Below are 13939 nucleotides of genomic sequence, written 5' to 3'. Positions count from 1 at the left end.
CTGTAAATATAAGCTTCATTCAAAAATTTCCAGAGCCAGCTGAGTCTAGTCTGGGTGATTTCCAAAGTGTGTGTGGGGGGAACGCAACGCCCAAACCATCACAGCAGCTCTCCCGCGCAAGTCATTTGAGCGCACCAGGAGCTGGGGACATTGCCGCAGCAGGGCTCTACCCGGCCTGCTTTCGCCATCACTCCCATAGGCATGGGGAGCAAGGTCCCAGAATCCCAGCATGGTAGAGATTAGAAAGGACCTCTGGAGATAAGCCAGTCCAACCCCCCTTGCTAAAGCACAGTAACATACAGCAGCTTGGCCACTGTCACAATGGTCAGGCAGCTTTGGAATCTCTCCAGAAGAGACTCCACAACCTCCCTGGAGAGCCTGCTCCAGGGCTTCAACATCCTCAGAGGAAAGAAGTTTCTCCTCATGTTCGGATCGAACATTGTGAGTTCGTTTGTGCCCGTCACGGCTTGTCCTGTATCACTGGGCACCACTGAATAGTCATACCCCAGCCTCTCATTCCCCACCCTTCAGCCTTTGATCAGCACTGAGGAGAACTCCTCTCAATCTGCTTTTGTTCAGGCTAAACAGCTCCAGATCCCTCAGCCTTTCCTCCTCACACAGATGCTCCAAGCCCCTAAACACCTTTCTAGTCTCTGCTGGGTTTTCTACAGTAGTTCCCTGTCTTTCTGGAACTGGGGAGCACAGAACTGGACACAGCACTCCAGATGTGGCTCCGCTAGGGACGAGAGACAAGAGAACCTCCCTCGACTTGCTGGCCACACTTCTGAATGCATGCAATTGCTCTCTCTCAGGGACATGCTGAGCAGTCTACTCATGAGCTAAAGCCTCCTGCAAAGGAAAAAAGCCAGGTGCACTCAGAGACAGTAACTATTAGTAAATTAAACATAAAGGAAAAGGCAATGTAATCCTGTTTGGCTTTCCACTTCCTACTGGCTAACAAGCAGCTTTGCTGGCTTTTGTGTGTCACTCAGGACAGATGAAAGCCACCAACTACTGAAAAAGTTTCCCTTCCTTCTAACAAGATACTTCAAAATCTGTGAGATTTTTCATTCAGACACACAGACCCCAGGAAAAAACCAAAACCCAAGTACCTCTTCAAAACACCTATTTATTGCATCAGAACTCAAAGTTCTAACAGTTCACATATTTTCTTCTCTTTCCAGGCTGTCTCCTAAATGTGACAACAGGACTGCCAAAGTGTTTGCACGTATCCAAACAAACCCAAGGAAATAAAGGTCCACTAAAGATACATTCATACAAAACTTATATAGTCTTTAATGAAATGTGGCATCAGTGGTATACACGGATTGGCAGGTACAAAAAGACAGATGCATAAAAGTTCCTATTTTACATTTCTTTTGTTGAACTGCAGAACATTTCACTACTGGTATCATGGAGGGAATAAAACACAACAGCAGTGCCTCAGTTTTCAGCTTATTTACAGAATTTAGGTGGTAACATAGAATATTCTGGCTCCTGTAAAAAATACTTTATAAAAGCTGGCTGTTATCTACCATTATTGGAGAGCTCTGCTGATGTCAGTATCACTTGTTCACAGCTTGATTAACCGGTTATTGTGGAATAGCTCAGGTTACACCTGCAGTAATTATTTCAATCATTTCCAAGAGACACCAAATCCTCTCTTACTTCATCATGCTCCAGTGAGCTAATGCTCACCACAGCACTAACACAGCAGGAGAAAAGACATGACAACCAAAGGACATTAAATATAAAATACGTAACCACTTTATTCTTCTGATTTTTTTAACTTGGCTTTGGTGTCCTGTGGGGAAGCTTTGGCTCTTTGAGCTGTCTTTGCAGTCTCAGCAGTTTTGGGTTTTTGTTTTTGCTTTCCAGAACGTACCAGGTCTTCACGTCCAATTTCGACCATTTTTGCTTCCCATGACTTCATTTCATTTACATACCGAACCTTATCGTCTTCAGCAAGCTGCAGGTATGGCTGGAAGAAAATTTGGTACCAACAGCTAGGGAAGGGCCTTTGATCAGGGTAACTGCCATGTTGCATCCTCCTCTCCAACACAAATAATCATAGAATCAACCAGGTTGAAAGAGACCTCCAAAATCATCCACACCAACCTAGCACCCAGACCTATCCAGTCCACTAGACCATGGCACTAAGTGCCTCATCCAGGCTTTGCTTCAACACCTCCAGGGATGGCAACTCCACCAACTCCCTGGGCAGCCCATTCCAATGCCAATCACTCTCTCTGCCAACAACTTCCTCCTAACATCCAGCCTAGACCTCCCCTGGCACAACTTGAGACTGTGTTCCTTTGTTCTGTTGCTGGTTGCGTGGGAGAAGAGACCAACCCCACCTGGCTACAGCCTCCCTTCAGGCAGTTGTAGACAGCAATGAGGTCTGCCCTGAGCCTCCTCTTCTGCAGGCTGCACACACCCAGCTCCCTCAGCCTCTCCTCATAGGGAATGTGTTCCAAGCGTTTCACCAGCTTCGTTGCCCTTCTCTGGACACCTTCCAGCACCTCAACATCTCTCTTCAATTGAGGAGCTCAAAACTGGACAAAGCACTCAAGGTGTGGCCTCAGCAGTGCTGAGCACAGGGGAAGAATAACCTCCCTCGTCCTACTGGCCACACTCTTCCTGATCCAGGCCAGGATGCCATTGGCTCTCTTGGCCACCTGGGCACACTGCTGGCTCACGTTTAGCCTACTATCTTAGAACAGGCCCTGTGACTCCAGGCACACTTGCACCTCTAGAAATGAAAAAAAAATAATAATCCCACAGAAATAAAAAACCTTAGCATTACATTATGATTACAGGTTATCATTCCTGAATAAGAAACCTATTCACAGAATCACAGAATGCTTTGGGTTAGAAGGGACCTTAAAGGTCAGCTAGTTCCAACCCCCCCTGCCATGGGGCAGGGACATCTCTCACTAAACCAGGTTGCTCAAGGCTCAAGGCCCTGTCCAACCTGGCCTTGAACATCTCCAGGGAGGGGAAATCCAGACTCCCTGGGCAATCTGTTTCAGTGTCTCACCAGCCTCACTGTAAAGTATTTCTTGCTAATATCCAGTCCCTCAAGCTTCAATCCATTCCCTCTCTTCACTACAAGTCCTTTTAAAATGTCCCTCCCCAGTTTTCGATACTGCTACTAACAACTAAAGCTTTTTATTTGAGTATTAGCTTGAGAGAGCTGCCTTGTATGGCACTGGAATAAGTATTTCTGCAGACTTACTTCAAATTATTTTTCTGAAGAACAGGTAGAAACCCACATGTTCATAACAACCTGGAGATAGGCACTCAGGAGGAAGCACAGTGAGACACAGAACATTTGTGAACCCAGAAGGTCAGGCTAGGTTTCAGCATAGGGGTCCTCCAAATATCATTTACCCATCTGCTGGTTCATACTCCAGCACAGTGAGAATGGTGACAGGAAACTACCCCTCAAGACGGGCAAAATTAACAGATGAAATGTACAAATCATGTGCACACAGTCTCTTGCTTTACCTCTCCAAAGCCTTTATACGAGCAGCAAATTACTATGCTGGCAATTAAAAATATGATTTATATTACTAGGAAGAAGAAAAATCTAATTGTTGCCATTTATTCCTCCTTCCTCCCTAGATGCTGCTCAACAATCATTTCCAGGCATAGAGAATTCCCATCCTTTCCTATTGATCCACATCTCATCAGTACAGTAGAAGGAATTGCCACTGCTGGAAAAAAAGTCATGACTACTTCCTCAAGACACATAAACACCACCTCAGAGCATTTTCTTTGGTGTTGCATTTTGAGCAACCAAGTTCAAGATTTTGGATTAATTTAGTAATGTCTGACTCAAGCTGTTCTTTTTCTGATTAGGTCAGAGCCTCACACAAATCATGGGACATACCTGCTTTTGAGAAGTGGACAGTTTAAGCCAGGTGTCATATACGTGCTTCAGTTTTGCCTACAGGACACAGAACACATGAATACATTAGGCCTGATTTAACATCAGCCTGACCACAGAAGGTTACCCATGAAATCACAGAACCACAGAATCAACCAGGTTGGAAGACACCTCCAAGCTCATCCAGTCCAACCTTACACCCAGCCCTAGCCAGTCAACTAGACCATGGCACTAAGTGCCTTACCCAGGCTTTGCTTCAACACCTTCACAGATGGCAACTCCACCACCTCCCTGGGCAGCCCATTCCAATGCCAATCACTCTCTCTGCCAACAACTTCCTCCTAACATTCAGCCTAGACCTCCCCCAGCACAACTTGAGGCTGTGTCCCCTTCTTCTGTTGCTGCTTGCCTGGCAGAAGAGACCAACCCCACCTGGCTAGAGCCTTCCTTCAGGTAGTTGTAGACAGCAATGAGGTGACCATGCTAATGAAAGCGAAGTATAAGCCAACGTGAAACCCACCACAACCACATGAAAAATGAATGTGTGTCTGCACTACAGCAAAGTAGAAAGAAGAGATGAAGTATGTAACAATGATATGCAAAAAACAGCACAAATGCTTTAAGTTTATATAGCCAAAGAGCTGTTTGTTTAGGACAAGCCACCAGCAGTCCAGCCAGGTCACCATATCCTAAGAAGGTAAAACCAAGACAAAAATCTAGAACTGAACTTTGAGCAGCTTCTTTGGAAATGACAGAATCTGGAACAGATTTTCTGTAAGCTTTCCAGACTTACCACAGGTGAAATTCCCTGGCTTTCTTGAAATTTTTCTGACAGAAAGATGTTGAAAGCATTACGAGGTCTTTTAGGTTTTCCAAGTATAGACAATTCCTTTAAAACACAGAAGAAAAAGTAACTCAATTGATGAAGTATGCGTTTTCACAAAACTAAATTTACCATTTCTCTTTATGCAAACCTCATTTTTGGGTGTTCTGTTCTGTAAACTGGGCTGTACATGTCCAGGTGCTCTCACTAAGCACTAAGTTAAGAAAACCTGGCAAATTCAATTTTTATGGACACACAAAAAAACCCACTTTAAAGTGATTCTTAGTTCAGCTAAGTCCTCCAGAAACCAAAGACTGTAGTAAATGGCACTCGGTAAGAAAGTCACGATGACAGGATTTCTACAATCTTCGTATGGCTTTGGTTTCTGGTGTGAAATACACCAGGGCAGCCACCCAGCTTTGAGGGAGGTGAGAAGGTGCAGCAGAGTCATATTTCCAGAGAAACAGAACTAGGTTCCTGCTGTCAGAACACTTTGCGTACAGGGATGATGGTGAGAGAGGGAAAATACAGCAAACTACAGATGTGATCACATCTGATAGAACCCTAAAATCAACCAGGTTGGAAGAGACCTCCAAGATCATCCAGTCCAACCTAGCACCCAGCCCTATCCAGTCAACTAGACCATGGCACTAAGTGCCTCATCCAGGCTTTGCTTCAACACCTTCAGGGACAGCAACTTCACCACCTCCCTGGGCAGCCCATTTCAAGGCCAATCACTCTCTCTGACAACAACTTCCTCCTAACATCCAGCCTAGACCTCCCCCAGCACAACTTGAGACTGTGTCTCCTTGTTCTGTTGCTGCTTACCTGGCAGAAGAGACCAACTCCCACCTTGCTACAACTTCCCTTCAGGGAGTTGTAGACAGCAATGAGGTCAGCCCTGAGCCTCCTCTTCTGCAGGCTGCACACCCCCAGCTCCCTCAGCCTCCCCTCATAGGGATTGTGCTCCAGGCGTTTCACCAGCTTCGCTGCCCTTCTCTGGACATGTTCCAGTATCTCAATATCTCTCTCAAACTGAGTAGCCCAGAACTGGACACAGTACTCAAGGTGTGGCCTGACCAGTGTTGAGTACAAGGGAAGAATAACCTCCCTTGTCCTATCTGCCACACTGTAAAAAGGATCAGCAGAATTGTTTGGATTAAAAGCTTCCTGTAAGGGGTGGTGACATGGTTTGGGAGTTTCCCTCTCCCCACTTGGAATCACCAGGCTAACTCAGACGTCTGGAAGTTAATATGAAGCTATATTTACAGCAGGGCACCTATTTTCAAGCATATATACACAACAGATACAGGTATTTACAATTATATACAAGTTAAAAGCAATACAGAAATTCAAAACCCCTCCCGATCAGCAAGACTGCCCAGGAGGGCTCTTAACTAACCCTTTCTTCCCACCCCTGCCTTATCTCAGAAAGCTTACGTGATGAACCTTTGCAGAGAAAGCAGAGGTGAGATGCAAAAAGTGACAAGAGATTAGAAGGAGAATGATTAGATCTGGTTACACAGATTGAGGCAGAGATAGTTACCCAGCAAACAGCAAGCCACAGGATGAGACACTTGGTTATTATTTTGTGGTTTTCTCTCTCAGCAATCCAATGGGTAGTATAGACAGCACTATTATTTTTCTCTTTCACAGCCAGTGATCTAATTTCACTTATATGCTAGTTTGAAGCTACTGGGATATTTTGGTGAGAAGAATTAGATGATAGGCTGTGAAAAGGAAAACAATGGTGATGTCTGCTGCACTCATAGGCTTGCTGGGATGGATAAGAACAAGAACATAAGCATAGATAAGGCAGTTGAGTCTCTGTCTCTGGAGCTGCATGCACTTCTCTCTAACCTAACCTGCTGTCTGTGTGACTAATCCTTCTGCTCCATAATCCCCCTAGCCGACCCTTCAAACTCACCTTGAGCGTAAAGCAAAGGCTGGGGTAAGGTAGAGGGGTGAGGAGAAGGCGGAAGGGTGGTTGGGAGCCCCTCCTGGGGACTCTGGTTTCTGGGAGGGGAGTTGTGTTTCTGTATTACCTTTTTAACTTGTCTATTTCTGTCTATAGCTGTATATATCGTAAATATCTGCTTGTATATTGTGCTAAGCTGTAAATATAAAGCTTCATTCAATTTCCAGATCGATTGAGCCTAGTCTGGGTGATTTTACTTAAGTGGGGGGGGGCAGGGAACACCCAAACCATCACAACTCATTAAAATATTCCAAGTAGCCTCAAATCAGCACAGGTGGTGGTGGGGTGTCTTTTAAACCAAGTTAATTTCACTTCTGCCAGTAAGTGCAACATCACATCAGCAATTTAATGAACAAGCTCTAAGTAACCACTTCAACTGATGTTGTCACTGGACCTTTACAGGTGGTTCTGTCTCTCAGGATTTATAAACCAGTTAAAAGGGAACAGGGACGGTGATCTGTATAAGTTGATAAAGGATACCAACAGGACGTGCCTCTATACAGCCCTAATTCAACATGTCAGCAGCTGCACAGTCAACAAAGTAGCAGAATCCAAAGAAAGGCAGGAAAAAACCCACTACTTCAAACAGCTACTACCTCACAGGGGCCACTGAAGTGAGAGATACTTACTGAAAAGCCATTTCTGTGTGGCCTTGCAAACAAATACAGTATCACTGGTTCAAATGTCTTTTATTACCTACTGCTCCTAAGGATAAGAAGACAAAAACCATAGAGAAGCACAAAAGTATGTTCCAGTTTTGGTCTTCCATCACAGAAAAGCCACTAAACCCACTGCTGACACCAGGAATTAGTTTAATTCGGGGTGGCTTCTGCATTTTGAGTTTGTGGTGTGTTAGTTCTTATTCTGAGAGCTGCTTCTATATTTCTAAACATGTGTTGCCTCTGCTGGGTATACTAGACAAATAAGACTTCAGATTCCTTGAGACACAGACACCTGGAACTTCAAAACACTTACTCTTTTTACTCTGACTGATCTTCTTTTTGCCAGTCGTCGTCTTCTTTCTTCTTTCAAAGCTGCAGTCTGGGCTGGAGTTAGTTGTGCCTGATAGACAGCCATCTGCTCTTTGTATTTTTGCCAGTCTGTCTTTTGAGCTTCCTCATAAACCTGCATGACAATCACCAGCCTTAGACCTGACAGTTAAGCAAGCTAAAGCACCAAAAAGATGATCAGAGAACTTCCCTGGACTAGATTTTTGAAGCAAAGTAGCAATTCCATGAGCCAAATGGACATCCAGGAACCCAGATTCCAAAACTGGGCTCTTCCATGAATTGTCTCTGTTAATTTTGATATGAGCAGATGAATCACAGAATTGTTTCAGTTGAAAAAGACCTCCAAGATCACTAAGTCCAACTGTCAACCTAAGACCACCATGGCCATAAAGCTATGTCCCAAAGTGCCATGTCCACACATTTTTTGAACATCTCCAGGGATTGCAATTCCACCACTTCCCCTGCTGCCTGTTCCAATGCCTGACCACTCCTTCAGGAAACAAATTGTTCCTAATATCCAACCTAAATAAACCTCCCCTGGTACAATTTCAGGCCAATTCCTCTCTTACATCACCTGACGGTAGGGAGACCAGCCCCCACAGATCTTGAGATGCAGCTCAAAACAATAATAACTTTTCCACAGAAGAAGGAAAAGCTGAAACTTGAAGTGTGTATAGCCACTATATATGCAATCACCAAATGCATTCCTACCCTGGCCAATACCAGTTACAGAAGCATCATAAGATCATGGCCATGGTATGAGGGCACCAAGAAGAGCTGATCCAAGCTACCAAGCACCCAGGTAGATCTAAATAATCACCATCCATCTCTCCATTTCAGACATGCAAATGAAAAGGCCTGGTTTATGCTAAGGCACACAGAGTCAGACATCCATAGGGAATATAAGAACACTTCTGTTCTACTGAACAGAGATATCACAGAAGACTCCTGTTAGTTCTTAACTGGGTTTAATTGCTACTGCAATCAAGGAATAATAATCATTACTTGATTGCAAATGGCACTTATATTCAGCAATGATTGGCACCTCTGGTATGAGGATAGGCTGAGGTAGGTTGTTCAGCCTGGAAAAAAGATTCTGGGGGGGGACCTTAGAGGTGCTTTGCAGTACCTGAAGAGAACCTACTGAAAGGCTGCAGAGGGATTTTTCATAAGGGTGTCTAGAGATAGGACTAGGGGGATTGGTTTTAAGCTGAGGGAGAGTAGGTTTAAGACTGGATCTTAGGAAGAAGTTCCTCAGAACAAGGGTGGTGGGATTCTGGAGTAGGCTGCCTAGAGAAGCTGTGAATGCCCATTCCCTGGAGGTGTTCAAGGCCAGGTTAGATGAGGCCTTGAGCAATCTGGCAGCTGAGAGGCATCTCTGCCCCTGGCAGGATGGTTGGAATAGATGATTTCTGAAGTCTTTTCCAACCTAGGCCATTCTGTGATTCTATAAGTTACTGAGCTGTTTTACACTATTTCTCAAAACTGTCACTTTTAAAGAAACTTCATGAGCTGTAAGTAAATAAACTAGGTGGAACTTTAAAACAGCCACACAGAACCACAGAATACTGGGGGTTGGAAGGGACCTCGAAAGATCATCCAGTCCAAGCCTCCTGCCATAGCATTATCACCTAGCGCAGGTCACACAGGAACACATCCAGGCACATTTTGAATGCCTACAGAAAAGGAGACTCCACAACTTCTCTGGGCAGCCTGTTCCAGTGCTCCAGCACCCTCAAAGGAAAAAAGCTTTTCTTTGTGTTCATGTGGAACCCCTGACACTCCAGCTTGCACTCACTGCCACTTTCCTATCATTGACATCACTGAGCAGAGCCTGGCTCCATCCTCCCAACACTGCCCTTCCCATCTTTATAAATTAATAAGGTCACTCTTCAGTCTCCTCCAGGCTAAGGAGACCCAACTCCTTCAGCCTTTCCTCACAAGGGACATGCTCCACTCCCTTAAAAGGAGGTTACCTGTAATTTAGGTCTCTGACTACTCAAATCACCAGAGCAAAAAGATGGTCCTTGCATCAAAATGAACTGGGATTTCACCTAATATACGCCTATGAAAGCAGAAGAGCTTCACAATACTTATCCTTACATACTAGGCACATTGCTTAAAAACAACTGGAAGCACATTGTCTAAAAACAGAACAGCAGACAAAAAAGCCACAGAGGACATCAGCCCAAGTAAACAACCAGTAAGATTGTAGAGTTCAAAGTGCACCAAGCAAAGGCACAAACTCACTTGTTTCTGTGATGCTGGCAACTCCCTCCAAGCACCTCCTAGTTTTTTCATCAGCTCCAAGTTGCTAATTTCTGTACATTAAAACGAGAAAGCAAGACAAGAAAGATCAATATTGCATCTTTAGTAAGCTTCTTCCATTTTTCCCAAGAAAAGCAGTCTCTAGTATCTTTTTCCTGCACAAATGGACATCCTCCTCTTTCATAAAAATAAGTTACTGTGGTGGCTGAAGGGAACTGTACCACTTGAGGGAAAAATAATCACTGCTCATAGTTCAAACAGATTGTTATGAGCTTCAGCACCATTTCAAGACAAACAGCTATTACCACTCCAGAACAGTTTCTTCTTTTATTTTGAGGTAGAACCTTTTCTGCTACACAATGGAGGAAGCTAAGAAGGAAGGGGGTAGTTAAAAAAAAAAGGGTACTATTTCCAGTTGTCAGTTTTGTGAAAAGATTCTTCAAAGCAAGTGTAATGTGACCTTGCCCATCTGACAAAGTAGATATGCTTAGTCTTTATTAAAGTTACTTACAATATTATTCAACAGAATGAAGGTTGAAAGTAATTTCTTTCTTCCATAAACAAAACTACAACCAAAACTTTCTTTGGGTTTCAGCTAATTGCCTTTTGACTCTGGCCCTTGCACTAGGGGCATTTAATAAGGTTTCCAGACAGACATGAATTTGTAAAGGGAAAAAAAGTCCCCTCCAAAATCTGAGGGTGGTGGAGAAGTGTATGATGTAGGCTTTTCTTTTCTTGGAAAAGACTTCCCAGGCTTTCTCTCTGCTCCATATGAAAATAAAAAAAAATAGAACTTCCTCTCTCCCACCTCAAATGCAAAGTTCAGCCAACTCAACAGTGAAAAAGCAGAACTAAGCTCTTCTCAGTAACCTGACTTCCAAAACTCTGGAAAATACAAGACAGATGTGACATTTTTAGCTCAACTACCCAGCTTAAAACCTCTGAAAACATGATACTTTGACAACAATACAAGAAACAAATCGTTACCTTGTTTTGATTTTGAGCATGAACTCTACTGGAACAAGAAACCCCCAAATCCTCAAGGTACATGTGAGACACAGCGTAACTCCTTTGCAAATGGTTCAACTTTTGGAAATGTGATAACAGTGGTGTGGCACCTAAGGCGAGCTCTACAAGTTCAGTGTCTCAGCCTTTCACTATTGAACTTCTCAACTACCAACCAAAACAGGTTACCAAATGGTTTTCCTTACTTAAATTTACCCTGTGGCTTGACCACTATGACTGTAGATACTCAACGTTAGCATCCAGTAGTATTTTCAAAATCAGCTACTCTCTGACAAGAGGAATGACTGCACTGCCTGTAAATTAATTTCCTGATAATCAATTAAATTTATCCACAGAAAAACAGTTCCTTATAAACACGTTTATGGTTAGACTTGATGATCTTAAAAGTTCTTTTCCAATCTAAACGATTCTATGCTTCACTCCTCCTCCCATGTATACTGGGACGATACAACAGATGTAGTCTTTAAATTACCAGGAATCAAAATAAAATTGTACACAGTTTGTTCCATCATAGAATCAGTCAGGGCTAGAAAGGACCACAAGGACCATCTAGTTCAAACCCCGCCCTGCCATGAGCAGGGACACCCTACCCTAGATCAGGCTGCACACAGCCTCATCCAGTCTGGCCTTAAATAACTCCAGGGACAGGGCCTCAACCACCTCCCTGGGAAACTCATTCCAGCCTCTCACCACTCTCATGCTCAACAACTTCCTCCTCATGGCCAGCCTCAATCTCCCTACCTCCAGCTTTGCCCCATTCCCCCTAGTCCTTGCACTACCTAACAGCCTAAAAAGTCCCTCCCCAGCTTTTTTGGAGGCCCCTTCAGATACTGGAAGGCCACAAGGTCACCTGGGAGCCTCCTCTTCTGCAGACTGAACAGCCCTAACTCTTTCAGTCTGTCCTCACAGCAGAGCTGCTCCAGCCCTTTGATCATCCCTGAGGCCCTTCTCTGAACACGCTCCAGCATCTCCACATCCCTTTTGTCCCAGGGGCTCCAGAACTGAAGTACTCCAGGTGGGATCTCAGCAGAGTGCAGTAGAGGAGGAGAATCACCTCCCTCCACCTGCTGGCCACACTTCTCCTGCTGCAGCACAAGATCTGGTTGGCCTCCTGGGCTGCAAGTGCACACTGCTGGCTCCTGTTGAGCTTCTCCTCCAGCAGCACCCACAAGTCCCTCTCCTCAGGGCTGCCTTCCAGCCACTCACTTCCCAGCCTGGATTTGTGCTTGGCATTGCCTCGACCCAGCTGCAGGACCTTGCACTTAGTCTTGTTGAAGCTCCTGAGGTTGGCTTGTGCCCACCTCTGCAGCCTGTCCAAGTCCCTCTGGATGGCATCCCTGCCCTCCAGCACGTCTGCTGCACCACACAGCTTGGTGTGGTCAGCAAATCAACAATAGTTGTATTTCAAGTATAGAGAGATTTAAAAATAACTAGAAAACACTTAACTGTTAACATATCTTTCCCAGGTGAGCTTTCTTCAAACATGTTTAATGTTATACAGAAATGTTCACTTCTTTCTCAGTGTAGAAGGCTAAACTAATAGATATAGAGCAAGCACGATAATATTGCATTTACCTTTGGCATGCTATGCACAGAATCACAGAGTATTAGTGGTTGGAAGAGACCTCCAGAGATAACTGAGTGCAGTCCCCCTGCCAAAAGCACAATCACGTAGGGTAGTCTGCACAGGAATGCATCCAGGTGGGTTTTCAAAGTCCACAATCATAGAATCGTTTCACTTGGGAGAGATCTTTAAGATCACAGAGTCCAACCCTTAACCATGTTCTTCAGCACCACATCTACACAGTTTTGAAATGCCTCCGTGGATGGGGGCTTCACCACAGCCCAGGACAGCCTGGTCCAGGACTTGACAACTCTTTTGGGGAAAAAATGGTTCCCCATGTCCAACCTAAACCCCCTGGCACAACGTGAGGCTGTTTACTCTTGTCCTATCATTTCTTACTGGGGAGGAAAGACCCTTCTCCCACCTGGCTTAAACTTCCTTTCCGGGGAGTTGACGAGCGCAAGGAGGTCTCCCCTCAGTATCCTCTTCTCCAGGGTAAACAAGCACAGTTCCCTCTGTTGCTCCTCACCAGACCTATTCTCCAAATCCTTCACCAGCTTTGTCGCCTTTCTCTCTGAACCTGCTGCAGCACCTCAATGTCCTTCACTTGCAATGAGTGCAACATTTGGGATGCAATTAACATGAGACACTTTTCATTTCATGAAATGAGGGTAATGCACTTCATAGTGTTTAGCCAGACGAGGCAAAATCTAGTTCTAAACACACTCTTAAACCCCACATTCTGGCAGAAGAACACTATGTGCACCCGAGGTGCCAGCCCGTTCGCTACAAAAGCCCTGTCACCGCCGGGACGCCAGGACTCTGCTCTTCTGAACGCAAAGCCATGCCACACCAACCGGAGCCAACCGCCCGTCCTGCCGCACCCAGCACCCCCCAGACCTCATACCTGGGCTTTTCTGCTTAAAAGCTAAATGATTGTCTTTCACGAAACGAAAGTAGGCGGTGAGAGGTCGCTTCGGGCGCTCATGGGAGCTGATCCCCCTGGAAAGGCACTTCTCCGCTGAGCCGCCAACCCTGCAGACAACAAGCGCGGCCCGTTACCGCCACAGCGCCCGCAACGCTCCACGGGAAGGTCAGCGCAGGCGCCCAGAAGGCCGGCCCAGGGCTCCCGGGACGGCGGAAGAGAGGCACCCCCCAGTCCCGGCGCCCCCGTCCCGCCGCCGCGCCCCCGTGCCGCGCGGCCTTGCTGACCTGAGGACCCGCTGCGCGCCCGCCAGCAAGGCCGCGGCTCTGCCCAGCTGCGCCAGCGCCGCCGCCATGCCTCCGCCCGCCACGCCTGCGCCAGCGCCAGCGCCGCGGGAGCGTGCCCGCCCCCCCGCCGCGGGGCCAGCCCATTGGCTGCCGCCCCCGTGACGCC

General features: G+C 45.8%; 1 protein-coding gene across 1 annotated transcript; it reads right to left on the bottom strand.

The window, feature by feature from the left end:
• Nucleotides 1-1109: 1109 nt before the first annotated feature.
• Nucleotides 1110-13871, bottom strand: TFAM (transcription factor A, mitochondrial). Its single transcript, XM_064145018.1, has 7 exons — nt 13774-13871; nt 13469-13596; nt 9954-10024; nt 7669-7818; nt 4686-4781; nt 3896-3952; nt 1110-1981 (listed from the first exon to the last, which is right to left on the bottom strand). The coding sequence occupies exons 1-7, from the start codon at nt 13839-13841 to the stop codon at nt 1769-1771; spliced, it is 783 nt and encodes a 260-aa protein (XP_064001088.1). The 5' UTR covers nt 13842-13871; the 3' UTR covers nt 1110-1768.
• Between the last annotated feature and the right edge of the window lie 68 nt (nt 13872-13939).

This window comes from Pogoniulus pusillus, chromosome 6, assembly GCF_015220805.1.
Source record: "Pogoniulus pusillus isolate bPogPus1 chromosome 6, bPogPus1.pri, whole genome shotgun sequence".
Taxonomy (NCBI): Eukaryota; Metazoa; Chordata; class Aves; order Piciformes; family Lybiidae; genus Pogoniulus; species Pogoniulus pusillus.
The sequence above is the reverse complement of the archived record's forward strand: the minus strand, read 5'-3'. Positions and strand labels throughout refer to the sequence as shown.

Coding starts and splice junctions, on each gene's coding strand:
- TFAM (XM_064145018.1), bottom strand. CDS start 13,841: ATGGCGGCGGCGCTGGCGCAGCTGGGCAGAGCCGCGGCCTTGCTGGCG. Junction 7,819..9,953: donor TGCCAGCATCACAGAAACAA/GTGAGTTTGTGC, acceptor ATTGTCATGCAG/GTTTATGAGGAAGCTCAAAA. Junction 1,982..3,895: donor TGTCCACTTCTCAAAAGCAG/GTATGTCCCATG, acceptor ATTTTCTTCCAG/CCATACCTGCAGCTTGCTGA.